Raw genomic sequence first — 15602 nt, forward strand, 5'->3', positions numbered from 1 at the left:
CCATGTACAGAGTTCTTTTTCAACTTGACTACTCTGGTACCCTGTCTCACCACAGTCTTCTAGGACGCTGATAGAAGCCTCTTGCTTTTCTTATGCTTCGCTGTTTGTAATCAGCCTTCACTGGCCTCCTATCTAGCATCAAATTACTTTGAATGTCCTGTGCTTGGTACACCCAGCCCACCAAGGAGGCTTTGCTCATGATGTAATTCAGAGGGATATCGAACCATACATTTCAGATTGCAAGCTGAGCCCCTTTAACTTGTTATTTTTCTGTGCCCAAGAGATCCAATAAGTAAATAGCTGCCTTTCAGGCCTAAAAATCACTCTGTACAGAATAATTTAAAATTTAAAGCGCATTTTAAAGTGTTCCTAGAGAGAATGACAAAAGTCAAATGTTCATATTTTTGAATATAGAATGCATATCTGGGTTAAACAGATACCTTGTTGGAGATTTTAAGTAAGCGAACTTTGCCTTGAATTCTGGGGAACTGTCCCAGCTTGGAAAAGAAAATTGAAAACGCTAAAAAAACACAAAGGAAACACTGCAATGCTGGTACTGGATAGGAGAACACCAGTCTGCAACCTGCTGAAACAGTACATATTTTTGCAGTTATCCATGTTTTAATACGGATATCATGTGCTTTGGTTGCCTTGTTGTGCATTCTGGGTGCCATTAAATAACCCATGGTCGAATGCAGCTTCCCGGATCTAGCACTAACTCTTTAGAATGCTCTCGAACGTACACTAAAGATCTACTTGTGTAGATATATTTTCGGAGCTCCTAAAAACGTGTTTGTATATATTTCGCACCCAGAAACTGGAGTATTTCTCTGGCAACTGGATGAGACTCATTCACCCATATAGGATCACCATACTCTACTACCAGCATCTTTTAAAAAAAATATTTTTATATACTGTATACAATCATCAATACTGTTGCAGGGTGCACCACAACTGGCATAAATTGTTAGTACATTGCTATATATGAGCTTTCCCTCTTGCTGGTTAGGTTTGATAGAGAAGGAGATGTAAGGTGGAAAGGACAGCACAGTTAGAAATGAAAGAGAGAAGGGGATAGGATAGGCCGTTAGAGCAGTATATATTCCTGGTTTAACATTAGCATCCGATAAATCAACTGTATTTCGTTTATCTCAACTCGAGGTTACTGAGTTAGTTTTCGAGACTTCCCAGGTTCATACTTAAGGTTCAATCGTCTATGGAGGCTTGTAGGGGTCTAGGGACCTGTCCAGAGCCTCCCACAGCCCCCTGGATGACGCTTTCCAGGGTAGTACTGCAGCATCATACGATCCGGTCCTCTGAGGTGAGTGACCCAGTTTATCCATCCTTGGTAGCTAGTTTTGCTAGTATCTTTCCAGTTGGTTAGCACCAGTTTAACCGCAGCTGTCAGTAGTAGGTCCATTAGTTCCTACTCTCTCTCAGAGGAGAGATCAGAATGCATAAAAGCTGTGGCGAGGGAGGCGAAATCCCTCGTTGATTTGCTTTTAAACACATTGTCTATGAAAGCAAATACTCTTTCCCAGAATACCTTGAATGTTGGGCAATGGAAGATAAGGTGTGCTAGGGTCCCCCTTCTCTGTGTTGCAGTTCCAGCAGAGAGTCTCCTCCCTGATGCCTAGTGTGTGTAGGCTGTCTGGGGTCCAGAAGGTTTTGTGGAGTAGCCAGAATTTTGTTTGTGCTAAAGCTGGGGTGATCTTATTTCGTGTGGCCGAGGCCCACAAAGTTTTCCACTCATGGTCATTTAGCGGGTGGATCTGTTTGTCCCAGTATTCAGCTGTTTTGGCATTAAGTTTTGTGGTTTTCAGGTGTAGTAGTTTGTATATTTGCGAGACTTGATGCCTTAGTTTATTGATGTTTGCTACAAAGCAGAAGATCGAGGATTGGGTGCCGACTAGGTTTGTCTTTGACAAGGCTGCTTTTATCTTTAGGAATCTCTATAGGTCTATGTCTTCTAGTTGGCGGATTGCTTTCAATTCGGAGAATGTAATGGGGGATATACCCCGCTCTATTTGGTGTGGATATCATATACCGTTTTCTATCCATGTCTCGTAGGTAAGACTTTCCCCTTATATTTGATCCTGCTATTTGCCCGCAGTGATTCGGACTTGGACCCTTTGAAGCTAACCTCCATTTTCCTGTCAACTTTTAGGAGTGCTATTTTTGTGTTTTTAAAGATTGGTTTATGTGTGGGTATGTGTTTGCCGTTAGGACGGGTAGTTGGAAAACTTTGAAGTCTGCTAGGTTCACCCTACCCTGGGATTTCGTTAGTCTCAGTTTCTTAATACTAATCCTTGCCTTCTTGCCCCACCAGAGAAATTTGGTGAGCATGCTGTCTATTTTCCGATGGAAATCGTCTGTGAGTAGTAGTGGAAGCATGCTTATCAGGTAATTGATCAGCGGCGTAATCATCATTTTTATCGTTTCAATTCGTCCCCACCATGTTATGAATTTCGGGGACCAGGCCTCTAAAAGGTTCTTAATCTTTTGTAGTAGGATTTTTTCGTTGTGACGTAGAGTGTTGATCAGGTCGGTACCAAAGTGTATTCTTAAGTACTTGATGTGTCCCGTCTGCATAGACAATCCCGAGTCCCCTAGTGTGTCTCTCGGTTTGCATTCAGATTTTTCGTTATTTAGTTTGTACCCTGATAGTTTTGAGTATTCTGCTATTGTGGTCATCAGAGCCTTAATCGAGGGCTTTGGTTGTTCTGTTATCAGAATATAATCTGCGTAAGCGGCTAGTTTTACTAAGGTACCCTTGATATCAACCCCTTTTATGTTATTGTTTAGTTTTATGTCCTAAATGAGGGGTTCTAGGGCCAGAAGAAAGAGTGCCGGCGACAGTGGGCATGATTGTCTGGTTCCTTGCTTCAGTTTGAAGGGGCCGGAGAGTGAGCCATTAAATGTAATACGGGCTGAAGGGGTCTGTAAAGGGCCATGATCATCCTAATATATGTCTCCCCCAGGTTGAAGGCCGGCATGGATTGCTCTAGGAAGGCCCAGGAAACCTTATTAAAGGCCTTCTCTGCGTCTAGTGCAATCGCCACAGCCGGCTCCGGTTTCGTGGAAAGTTGTTCTAGTATATGGCAGAAAAGACGTGTATTGTTGCTAGATATACGGTTACGCATGAAACCTACTTGGTTGTTACTTATTCATTTGGGTAGGACCGTGTTTAGTCTGACCGTCATGATTTTGGCGTAGATTTTACAGTTCGCATTGATAAGGGATATGGGTCTGTAGTTTTTGGTAGTAGGTGGTCTTTGCCTTCCTTAGGTATGACTATTATATAAGCCTCTGTCATGGACTGGGGTACTTACCCTGTATTTACAGCCGGGTTGAAGACCCTTTTCATAGTTGGGATTAATTGGTTTAGAAAGGTCTTATAGAAGTCAGAGGTGTATCCGTCTGGTCCAGGGGCCTTATTTTTTTAAGTGACTTGACATTTTAATGTCTGTGTCGCTGATTTTCTGACCTAGCATTGCTGTGTTTGTGGAGTCTAACTTTGGGAGCCCTAAACTGTCTAGGTATCTTGTGCATTCTTCTTGGTTAAGTGTTTGCTCTGACTTGTATAGCTCTGAGCAGAATTCCTGGAATGTGTTGAGGATCTCCTTTTGTCTTGTGTGTATTTTGCTGTTTGAGTCGGTAATTGATGAGATCGCTACTTGGTTGCGTTTGTGTTTCAAGTATGATGCCAGTAGTTTCCCCGCTCTGTTGGCTTTGCAAAGGTTAAGTGCTTTGCACTTGTTGAACCACAGCCCTGCCCTTTTGCTCAAGATTTTATTGTATTCATACTTGTGCTGTGTTAGTGTGGATAGGAGTACATTGTCATTTGTGGCTTTTATTTGGCATAGTTCTAGCTTTTTTATCTCTTCCTTGAGTTGGTTCATTCTGAAGTTCGTCTTTTTGTTTATTCTTGCCTTAATTCCGATTAATTTACCCCTGACCGTTGCTTTTAGGGCCTCCCACAGTGTGCTGACCCTAGTCTCTAGGGAATCATTGAGGTATAGGTAGTCCTTTATGACATCCTCAATTTCTTTTTTGTGTTCTAGATCTGAACTAATTTCCCTGTTAAAGACCCATCTTCTAGGGACCGCTTCGTTGTGACAACCACTTACTTTTAGGCTAATGGCTGAGTGGTCTGAGATTAGTCTTAGTGCTATATTTGATTGTTCTATCAGGTGCGTGTGTACCCCGATATTAAAATGTAATCTATCCTGGAGTAGGAAATATGTGGGTTGGAGTAGAAGATGTAATCTCTGGTATCAGGATGTTGTAGTCTCCATGCATCTTTGAGGTTGAATTTGGTGCAGATGTTCTGTAGTGTGGTGTGAGATTTGGTGGGGTGGAATAGGCAAGAGGATTGTCGGTCTATTATATGGCAAGCGGGAAGTTGAAATCCCCTGCTACGATTGTGAGCTCGTCCTGAGGGAGTTTGTCTAGTGTGTCTGACACTTCCGCCCAGAGTGTAGGGTCGTCTGTATTAGGGCCATATATGTTCGCAACATGGAACTGCTCCTCACCTCTTGACCGGTTTGTTATTAGGAGTCTGCCCTCCTTGTCTTGGGAGTGGGCGTCTATCGAGATCTTTGATCTCTTGTATAATAGAGTCAGGACCCCGCGTTTCTTTTTGTCTGCTGGTGAGCAGGCAGTATGCGCTATCCAGTTGGCTCAGACTATTTTGGCATCTTCCTCAGCTACTCTGCTGTTTGCTCACCGGACTTACTTGCGTGAGGGACACCTGTTCTGCCCTGGTGCTTTGTGTGGAGGGTCCGCTGCAGCGCCTCGCCGCACCTGCTCCGCGGGTGCCGCTCACCTGCTCCGCGGGTGCCGCTTCGTGGTGTGTGAAGGTGCTACCGAGGACCAGGTGCTTCGAGGGGGAAGTCCATCGGCTTCAGGCGAGGAGCGTTCCAGGGACTCGGATGACCAAGAGTCCCTGCGTGGCCCGAAACAGCTGGTCAACGCCCCCTGATAGCCCCACCCCCCTGCCGTCAAACGCCCTATATAACTAGATCACAAACCCGCTGCGCGGGACGCCGGGCTAAGCCCGGGCAAAGGGCGGGCCGTCTGTGGCCGTCCGGGGCTGTTTGTGGCTGGGCTGGGCCACCCCCCTTGAAAACTGTCAATTGGCTGCAAAGGAACCCAGGATTCTTGTTAGTCCCCAACCGTTCCAGGACTAAGATTCTCACTGTAGGTACTGTGTCCACACCCTGCCATGCCAATGGCAACTCAATAGGGCAAAAACTTGAGAAGGGGGGGTAGGGGAGAAGAGGGGGGTATGGTCGGCACCATGGATCAGTTTATCACTCGTGTGGCTACTGTCATCGAAAAGGAGATCGCTATGACAGAGCGGCACCTTTCTCGAGAACGCCTTGTTGATAAACGGTCATCGCTGGGTCCGATAGCTTTGGTACCATCCCCAGTGCGACCTCTTGACCCATTGATCCCTGTCTCACCTCCCCTGGATCACCCCCGAGTGGCCGCTCTAAGAGCTAGTATAGATAGGTTGGAGAGTCTGACGGCTGAAGCTCATCTAGCTGAAATCAATGCTGCCCCAGACCCCCCGGTTAGTGAGTCAGTTGCCTCCACACCGTCCCTGGCTATAACTCCTACCCATGTGGACATACCCCTCCTACCTGCACTTGTAGTACAGGCACAAATACATTCAGTTCCAATTAAACGAAAAAGAATGGCTAGCCCACGGAAAGGTAGATTGGTCAAACCATATAAGAGACCCCGGGGGTTTGGAACTAGGTCAGGTGGTGCCCAAAAGGTAGCGGGACGGGATACCAGCACTTTGATGGGAGCGAAGGGGGGGGATCCACCTGGAGGACCAGTGCCCAATGTCTGTACAGACCAGATTAGTGATCCTGTAGGGACTTCACCCTCAGACTCTCTCTCCATCGCAAATATAGAGAAAATGATGAAATTACTACTTCTCTCTGTGTTAGAGAGAATCCAAGGACTGTCAGAGCGGATGGATAAATTAGAGCAGACAACCCTAGACAACTTCTTCTCCCTAAAATCGTGTATTAAGTTGCAGTTAAGAATTAGGGAGGAGGGGACTGGGGGGGGGGGGGGGCCTGACAGCAGGGCGACCCCCATAGCCCCACAAGGTCCCACTTCTATACCCAATACTATAGCCGGTCCCGCCCCTGTGGTGCCGGTGGTGATTGTTTCTGCTTCTAACCCTGTGGCTCGCCCAGGGGTGGCCAAGAAGCCCGGGTCGTCGGCACCTAATGCCGCAGTCAATTTGAAGACCTCTAAGGCTAATACTATTCCAGCCAAAAAGACGGCATGTCCCAGGGCTAATGGCACTCCTGGCTGAGCAAGCACTAACACCCCAGCCACCAGTAATGCCCCTGAGAGTACTACCCCTAAAATAGATAAACTAGTACCAGCCCATGCCTTGCAGTCAGGCAGGGGCTCTAAGGGGGGGATGGTCCCAAATGCTTATTTAACTCCCGACTGCCAGCCTTTTGTGGCAGTGCTGACTGGGGTGCCCGAACTTAGTCCAGGTAAACACGAGTCTTTTGTGGAATTGCTGAATAAGACCTTATTCTGGCTTAAAGAAAATAGACCCTTGCCGGATACCTGGGATGGGCGGGTAATTCATGTAAGGAGAGTTGGCTGGATCGGCACTAGACCAAAAAACATAAGCGGGGATTGCATCATATTAAATTTTGAGGACCCAAGGGTTGCCAGTTATGTCGGTTCTTTTCCTACTAGGGAGCACTGCTCATCAGGTAGTGGTGGAGTAATAGGCACACGTGACCTCAGCTTCTTTAATCCCCCAAATCTATCAGTTAGGCCAGTTGGAACACCTGTGTGGGAGGACCAGGGTGGCAGGTAGGCTTGTGGTAATCTCTCCCAATTTAGCCTATTTTGCAATAGTCCGTATCAGCCCCAGGGTCGGCCGTAGCATAGCTATTGACATGCTAGCTGCCCCTTACGGGAGAAGCATGCTGAGGCATCTGGGGAGATATCAAGTGACAGCTCAACCCTTAGAGGGGAACTGGTGAGGCCACCTACTTGTACACTTTTCGTTCCCGCTATGTCTGTGGGTCACCTGTCTGTGGTTGGTGCTGAAGATCTTGAGCATGCACGGTCCCCCTTAGAGGTGCCTGGGGGGGGGGGAAGCTTTATCCTTGGTCTCGGAGGAGGCCCTTAGCATTGTGCATGACACCCTTGTGAGCGAATTAGCGCTAGGGCGGGGAGGAGCTGGCGGTGTAGCCCTGAAGGTGGTCAGTTGGAATATAGCGGGTCTTGCACGGAATACTGGCATACCTGAATGGAATTCATTTGTTGAATCTTTTGGGATTTGCTTGTTTCAGGAAACTTTGTGCTTGGAACCACGTCACAAGGTGGGTTATACTACCTACTTTGTTTCTGCAATACAATCGCCTGGTGGGAAGGGCCGCCCCTCTGGCGGTCTACTAATTTGGGCAAGTATTTCCCTGGGATTCTCGATCAGGTGTATAGCCACCAAATCACCCGATCTGCAGAGAATAACAGTGAGAGGGCCACGTGGGAGGAGGGTGCTCGAAGTCTTTAATATATATGTCAGAGGAACAAGGGGTGGCACATCTACACTGTCCCTTACGGGCATCGATGAGGAACTTAGATCTAGTGGTGCTGACTCCCTTGTCATACTGGTTGGGGACTTCAATTGTACATTTGAACCCCTTGCTATGGAGGATATATTGGGTACCCGGGAGGACGATGCAAGGAGAGGTATCCCCCCCTCACACTATCCCCAATTAGAAGCTGGACCCAAAGTGCCATTGATCTTAATGCCCTTTGCCTGGAACATGGTCTTAGGGCAACCAACGGCAGATCAAACTCTGACCCTACCGGGGCCCATACGTTTAACAGAGTAGGCCATTCCTCACGAATTGACTTTATTCTCTTGAACTATAGACTTTGGGCCCATTTGTTAGATATGGTGGTTTTACCGTCTACTGACAGCGACCACAATCCTTTATCTCTGTCCCTGTCCCCTTTGTGGGCGGGTGTGACCCCAGCTCCAATCCCACATGTAGGGAAACAACACACGAAGTATGCCCTTCCAACTGTGGTAGGCGCCTGAAATGGAACACCATTGCTGCCAATGAGGGGAAGATCCTCGAAGTAAAATCCATAATGTCTAATATCATGCCCCGTTTAGACTCCCCCGCACTCAGCAAGCATGAGGTTCCCGCTTTGTTTGCCCAAACCATCAACGCCCTAGGTGAACTGTTCTTAGTTCCTCCTGTAGGCACAAGGGGCAACGTAAGAGGAGGACCCAAGGGCAATGTGGGTTGGTTCTCCCCTGCCTGTCATGCTGCCAAAAGGGATCTAATCAAGGCGGTGAAAGCCAAGGATGGAGGCCTGATTAGCATTGCAAGGAGTAATTACAGAAGGGCAATATCTAAGGCCAAGGCTGAGCAGGAGAATCAGTTTTGGTATGACCTAAAGGTGGCAAGCTCAAGGAAGGACTCAAAGGGATTTTGGGACTTAATAAGAGCTAGGGACAAACCTGTGGATTCGCTTATAACATGCAATATAGCGGAGGGCACATGGTTTGACCACTTCTCCCAGCTCTACACAATGGCTCTGGGTATTGAGGTAACTCCGACTGAACAGTACCCCATAGATTGCATTGAGCTTAATGAGGAACTCCTGTTTACATCCAAGGAAGTGGTGGGGGCGATTAAGTGTCTGGTCCCCAATAAGGCAGCGGGCCCTGACGGCCTCCCAGTGGGGGAGACTTATTGCTTCCTTACTGAATGCTGGCTTGGCTGGTGCAGCTCACCCGGATTCATGGAAGGGCGCAGAGGTCATCCCGATCTTTAAGGAAGGGAGTCGGGACGATCCAGTTAACTATCGCCCTATAAGCCTTTTGGATTCCACACAGAAGGTGAGAGGTAAAGTGGTTTTAGGAAGGGTCTTGCAGTGGGTAGAAGAAGCATATTCTTTCTGACTTCCAGGCTGGCTTCAGATCAGGTATGGGGACTATAGAGCAATCATTCCGACATTTGATGCTTTATTGGAAAGTGGTTATACTGGGCAAAGGCAGTCTGTACCTTGCATTCATAGATCTACGGACTGCCTTTGACCTGGTCCCACGTAGCCAACTTTGGAGTGTGCTCGATGCACTGGGAAGTCCCCCATACTTATTAAGCATGCTGATAAAGCTGCATGCTGACAACTTCGCACAGATCAGGTGGGGTAACCAGGGACAAAAAACATCACGAATTCCTGTAAATAGAGGTGTCCGCCAGGGATGTGTGCTAGCCCCCACTCTGTTTTCGTTGTATGTCAACGGAGTGGTGGAGCACCTGCTACATCATCCTGCAGACGCACCATCCCTGGCTGGCAGGAGAATACCTACCCTCTTATTTGCAGATGATACCCTCCTGATCTCCAAAACCCCAGCAGGCCTGCAGAGTCTTCTAACTAGCTTTAAGTCCTTTTGTGACTCAAGGGGACTAGCTATTAACACAGGGAAGACCAAGTACCTGGTCCTAAACCCCACGAAGAAGACCGTCAAACCACCTACCCTAGACTCAGTTCCACTCGAGAGGGTCAAGGAGTTCGATTACCTCGGTATTCGTCTCTGCGACTCTATGAGTTGGAAATGTCATCATCAAAAGATGCTGCTGACCCACAAGAGGGTGGTGGGGGCCCTCCTTAACGAACAGCGTGCCTCATCCCTCATAACCATTGCACCGGTACTTGACATCTATAGGGCATGAGGTGTCAGTGCAGCTCTTTATGGGGCAGAACTCTGGGGTGTACAGAATGTGGACCAGCTGTCCCGTTCAGAAAACAAATTTCATAAGGACTTAATGGGGCTCCCCTACAGTACGCCAACTCTACCACTCCTCCTAGATATGGGTACTCTGCCCATTAGTGACCAGGTGAGGCTGCGTCCTCTTCTCTTGTGGGCGCGTATCTGGAGAGTCCCAGAAATGTTCAGCTATGCAGAAGGTTTAAAAGAGGTTCTATCAACGCCTGGCTGGTCTAAGGTCCGCTGGTTAAGGGAAGTCAAGCGCCTTCTTGCAGACCTGGGCCTTGAAGACGCTTGGAATACTAGAACTGCCCCGCCCAAGTCAGCTTTGAAGAAGTTATATTGGAGTTGGGTGATTGATGGCAGAAACAGTAATGCTAATTTGTGTAGGACCACTGTGGATTTCCTTTTGGTTAAGGAGGTGCACTTCTGCGAGCCGTATCTGGATATTATCTTAAAACCCTGGGACAGGGCTCTATACTTCAAATTTAGCGTAGGCCTACTTCCAGTTGGGAATTTGACTTCCAGGTGGAAGGTCCCAGCACAGACAATCCCCTTCTGCCTTTTTTGTGAGAATAGGACAGAGTCAGTTCCCCACCTGTTTGAATGCTCGGCCTATGTAGTTCCCCGTCTTAGATGGTTGAAACCACTCTGTAGAGAGCTTGGGACTAGATCCCACAAGGAGGCCTTACGAAATTTGAAAACGGACCCGCGGCCCCTGTTTGCATGTGGATTGGCGAAATTCCTAGGTTGGGCATGGCGCATTAGATCTACTAGGCGATTGTATCTTGTTTAATATGTATTTTAGACTGTTTTTATGTAAATTATTCGCGCCACATGTAATATGAATTGTATGCTTATTATCTATGCATTGGCTCTTTTTATTGTTTTTATGTATATGTATTGCTTTTTAAGATACACATCATATCGAAATATAGCCTAACTGACTGAATTTTGTTTCCTGTAACAGGATTATATCGCCTTTGGACTTTGCTAGGTAGTCCACTATCTTCCTGCGTTTAATAGGGTGGTTTATGCCCTTGATATTGAAGGATATTATATTAAGGTCTGCGGTCGGGGTGAATGTTTTGTTACTAGCCATCTGGTGTAGTGTGTTGTGGTGGTTCTGTGTGCCCAACACTTAAGGATCTGCGGCGTCGCTTGTATGCTGGTGTCCTTGTGTGGACCCTTAGAGTTATGTTTTGATTTGCAGGTTTTTTCCAATGTCGTGTGCAGTGACGTATAAGGTGTGGAAAGAAGAAAAGATTGAAAAATAGAGAGTAAATAAATCTGAGATACACTAGTGTGGCCCCCCTCCCCAATTAACTCGTATGTCGGAGGTGCGACGGCAGGATCGCCATTCTGCCTCCCGGAGACATGTTGTCTGGTAAGTCAACTTGAAAAGTCCATTGTCAGTCTTGCACAGAAGGACTGACGAGAGTATACTTGGTGTTGTGTTCAAGGGAACCAAAGTAAAAGGATACGCTGTCTTTCCTGAGTCTGCTGTGGTTGGGTGTTTGTTAGTATCGCCCGTAGGCGTGAGGTAGTTGTTATGTCTTTACGAGGGAATTCTTGTTTTGAGGTAGTTTCTGGTGTCTGTGAGGTAGATATGTTGCAGAGGCATTGACGTCTCTTTTTTGAGGCTGTATATTTCAGGAGCCTCCCTCCCCCCCGGTTTTCGGTTCTGGCGAGGGTCCTCTCTTTGCTGTGCTGTGAGGTGTTCATGGTCTGGATTGCTGGGCCGTCCAGGTAGCAGGCCAGTTCTTTTGGGTCAGTAAAAAAGTGTTTCTTCCCCTTGTCTATTATCTTGATTTTTTTTACTCGTCAGACTTTGGCGTAGGGCTAGAAAGCCTAGTGTCGACCGTGGGTTTAGAGAAGTCCTGTATGAGGATGATCTTGTGGCCCTTCCAGTTGATCTGGTGGTTTATGCGTGCATAGTTAAAAATGTCCTCAGTGTGTTGTGATCTTAGTGGTTTGCATATGATAGGCCAAGCGGTTTGGGACGTTGGAGGTTTGAAAGCTGGGATTCTGTAGGCTTGGCTTTGTCTAGCTCGAATTGGCGGGTGAACTTTAGATTGGTGAGCTTGGGGATCAGGTCTTCGAGGAATGTTGAGCAGGACCCTTCAGCGTCCTCCCCCTCCCTTCTGGGATCCCTAGTATGTGGATGTTCCTCCTGCGTTTCCTGTCTTCCATCTCCGCTGCCTGCTTTTGTAGAGCCCATGTTACCTCTGATATTGCCTTCACTTCTTTGCTCGCGTTGTGGGTATAGTCTTCCACGTCGCTGATCTTTTGCACCGCCGCTGTCAGTCTAATGTTCACGGAATTTAGGTCGGCTGTAACTACCGCAATCTCTAGTTGGATTGTGTCTGTGGTGAGTTTTGTTTTTTCGCCAGATCATGCACTTCCACTAATTTCTTTAGAATCATTTCCAGGGTGATGTTTATATCCAGTTTTTGTTTGATCGGTGAGTCCGATGGCCCTGGTTAGCTTTGCTCTTCTTCAGTTGCTGCTGCTGTAGCCTCATTTCTCTGTTTGCCATGGTGCTTTGCCTGCTATGTTTGTCTACCTTATCTGCCCTACTTACTTGGTGTTGCTCACTGTGCGTCCTTTTGTGTGGATCTCTTCTGTCCTCGCACCTCTCTGTATATCACCCGTTCTTTATGAGAGCTTTGTCGCTCTTATTTGTTGTCAGTTTGTTCGGTTACAGCTGGTTTTTGCATGTACAGCCTCTCTGGGGAGTTGCCTGGACGCTATGATCTGATAGGGTGTGTCCCCCTTTTCATGTGATCTTTGCCTCTGTGATAGCGCTTGTTGACACTCAGTGTGTTGTGGACCTTAGTTATCTTGGTGCTGTGAACTCTCCCCTTGTTTCTCAACGTTCGTAGACTGCCAAGCTCCCCTTGTTTCCCTATTTGTTCCTGGTTGTGTCGTCGTGAGCTATGGAGTCTTGTAGATTGTTAGGCCGCTCTTATTTTGAGTCTTGTCCCCCCAATGTAGCAGTAGCGCTGCCTGATTGTTTCCGCCTCATGCGCTTGATGTGCATCCGTTACAGTTACTCACTCGCTTAATTTTCTTCCTACAGTCCTGGGCCGCCCTCCTCAGCGCTGATTAAGTTAACCCCTCATTTTTCGGTTTTGTTTTCGCCTTTGGTTATTAGGCAGCTTCAATATCCGCGTTTTTTGCCCCCAGGTGTGCGCCCGCTGCTGTTACTCGCTTATGTTATGTTCGCTTTAGGCGCGTTTCTGTCCCCCTCACCCTGCTTCGCGTCCCATGCGTGATTTTCGTCCCTTCCCAGCGTCTAGCTGCTTGGGGGTGTGTGGGGACCTGGGGCGCTACGTTTCCGATGCTTGGAGCGCCGGTGCTCTTATGTACAGAGGGGACCTTCTTTTGTTAGTGACGCGCCATTTTGGGTTGTTTGTACGCGCTATTCTGAGCGGGAGGTTGCTCCAGTTTCAGTTTTGCTTTCCAGCCGGTAGCGCTAGGTCGTGCAGGGTGAGCCCGCGTTTCAGACTTGGTATTTACTTTTGGGTTAGGGCTTTAGTCTGGCCGTCTGCTCTCTCCCCTGCTCCCATTCGGCAGCCTTGCCGTGCTGGGCGCACACTGTTCTACGGATCGCAGGCTCGCGCTCACCTCATGTGTTTGAGGTTCCCACCTCCTGACCGGGTGTTGGTTAATGTCGGGTATTGCAGGGTCGGTGAGCTTTTGTTGTCCGTGTAGGTAGTGGAGCCTTTTTCCGTCCCAGCACTACTCAGTTGTGGAGCCCTTTTCCCGTCTCAGCGCTGCTTCACTGTAACACTGATCAGTTTCGAATTCACAGCCGCCATCTTGCTTCCTCTCACGACGGACTGCCGCACTCTAAGTTGCTTTTCTCCTTTTCTGTTCTTGCCTAGCTGCTTGGGGCTGGCAGCATTGCAAGGCGCTGGGGTTCCGAATCTCGGATCTGCCTTCCGTGGGGTTGAGTCATCGGGCTTTAGCAGAGCATTTGGCTTTGTTGTCTCCGTTACGTCACAACGGCAGGATCAGGCAGCCATTAGCTCTGCCATCCAAGCCACACACCCCTTACAGCATCTTTATTGAGCTAATATGGTCCCATAACATAATATAATGACATTTCGCCTTCGATGTGCCTCTCATCTGAGATGGGATTGTCCCACTATCATATTACAACTATAAGTATTTGCAAGGATGAAAGGCACAATTCTAAATGATAAACCATTAATCACTGAAAGAAATCTAGAATTTTATTAACTGGAAAAGCAGCCCTGAAAGCAAAGAAATCAAGATACTAATCTTAGCGCACTAAATGTCACTATTTACCAATAAATACTTGCAGCTTGCGACCCTCTTCGTAGCTCCTGGATTATCTGCCCAGATGAAGTATCAAATATTCGTACAAGGGTCCCCTGGAAAAAAAGAAAAATGTGCTTGAAAAAAAATAGTTTTACGTTCTATTGTGTACTGCTTTAAACTCATCAAATACAGAGCATAGCCATCAGTAACAATCTCATTTGATTTGTAAATAAAAGTTTAGGAAGGGTCTTTCAGAGATACTAGCATAACTTCCGACTAATGGGCTCAAAACACATCTGACAAACATGGACCTAGCCTTATCAACCTTCCACAGGCAAGCAAGGGAAGTGACGATACCATGATAACTATTGAATTTAGTATATGACTTATTGTGCAACCGCCTGTTAGCCTTTCATAGGCTTGGCTGATAAGTGACTGGCTTTGCATTGGTCTACGATGCTATCAGAAACATTAAGCAGGCATGTGAATGACTATACCTGAACTCTAATGGTCTTTGAAAGGCAAACTGAACATATTACCTACTCTTCTCCAGCTCTATGTGCTTTTTGGGTCAAAGCTTACCACAGAGCACAGTTGTCTGGATTGCTAATGACTTGGGGACATTCAGAAAGCTTCCCTGGGAATATATTCCACCCATTGCTTACTGGCTTTGTGTTTTGGAACTCATATTTGCTTGCTTTCTATTTGCTGACTTTATTTGTTTTAGGCTGTTCAGCTCGAGTTCGTCCCTTCCATGAGTGATAGCCTGTTTACGATATCCTTTCACCAGAGCTCGATTTCTGTAAACAGGCCATAAAATCTTGTTCTTATCTTGTCACATTTTCTATGCATTCAAAGACAAAGATCAAATGTCAGGTTCTGTGTTCCGAAGGAGCTTGGTGTTTACTTTTCTTTCAGAGCCTTCAAAATGAGAGGACTGTTTTGTGCCAATCACACCGGCTAATTTGGGTGCGGTGGAAGGAAGGCTGTACGTTGTTATTTTTTTCTAGCACACAAGAAAACGTAAATGTCTGTAAAGGAACTGTGCAGAATATATCAGAATATGAGAAGGACAAATGGAGCATATTTTTGGGAAATTCTGAAGTGCAGTGAAGAAACAATTTAATACGATACAATACGTGATTGTGTGTTCGCTGTATACTTTTATCTGTAAAACTGTATGTGCAAATGTAATGATCCTTTCAATTGAAGATGTGTTGTCTGTAATGGCAGTGCGCTACCACACCATACATACTCCACATTAGCCCACTCCACTCTACACCACTCCACCTCAAAGGAATCTACTCTGCACTACTCCACTCTAAGCCTCTCGACTCTACACCACCCTATTCTATGCCAATGCACTCTACTCTACTATGCACCACTCCACTCTACACCACTGCATTCTAGGCGACTCCACTCTACTATGCACCAATTCACTCGACACCACTCTGCAACACTGCACTCTATGGCACTACACTCTACGTCAATGAACTCTACTCTGTACTACTCCACTCTACTCCAGTGC

General features: G+C 47.0%; 1 protein-coding gene across 4 annotated transcripts in view; it reads right to left on the bottom strand.

The window, feature by feature from the left end:
- Positions 1-15602, bottom strand: part of WDR45B (WD repeat domain 45B) — a 523690-nt gene that overhangs the window by 92787 nt on the left and 415301 nt on the right. For all 4 annotated transcript variants that reach the window (XM_086930594.1, XM_086930595.1, XM_086930596.1 and 1 more), the window contains one exon: positions 14102-14187. In XM_086930594.1, the coding sequence (XP_086786720.1) occupies positions 14102-14187 (86 nt within the window). The remainder of the gene's footprint in view (positions 1-14101; positions 14188-15602) is intronic.

The sequence above is a fragment of the Lissotriton vulgaris genome, chromosome 7 (genome assembly GCF_964263255.1).
Source record: "Lissotriton vulgaris chromosome 7, aLisVul1.2, whole genome shotgun sequence".
Taxonomy (NCBI): Eukaryota; Metazoa; Chordata; class Amphibia; order Caudata; family Salamandridae; genus Lissotriton; species Lissotriton vulgaris.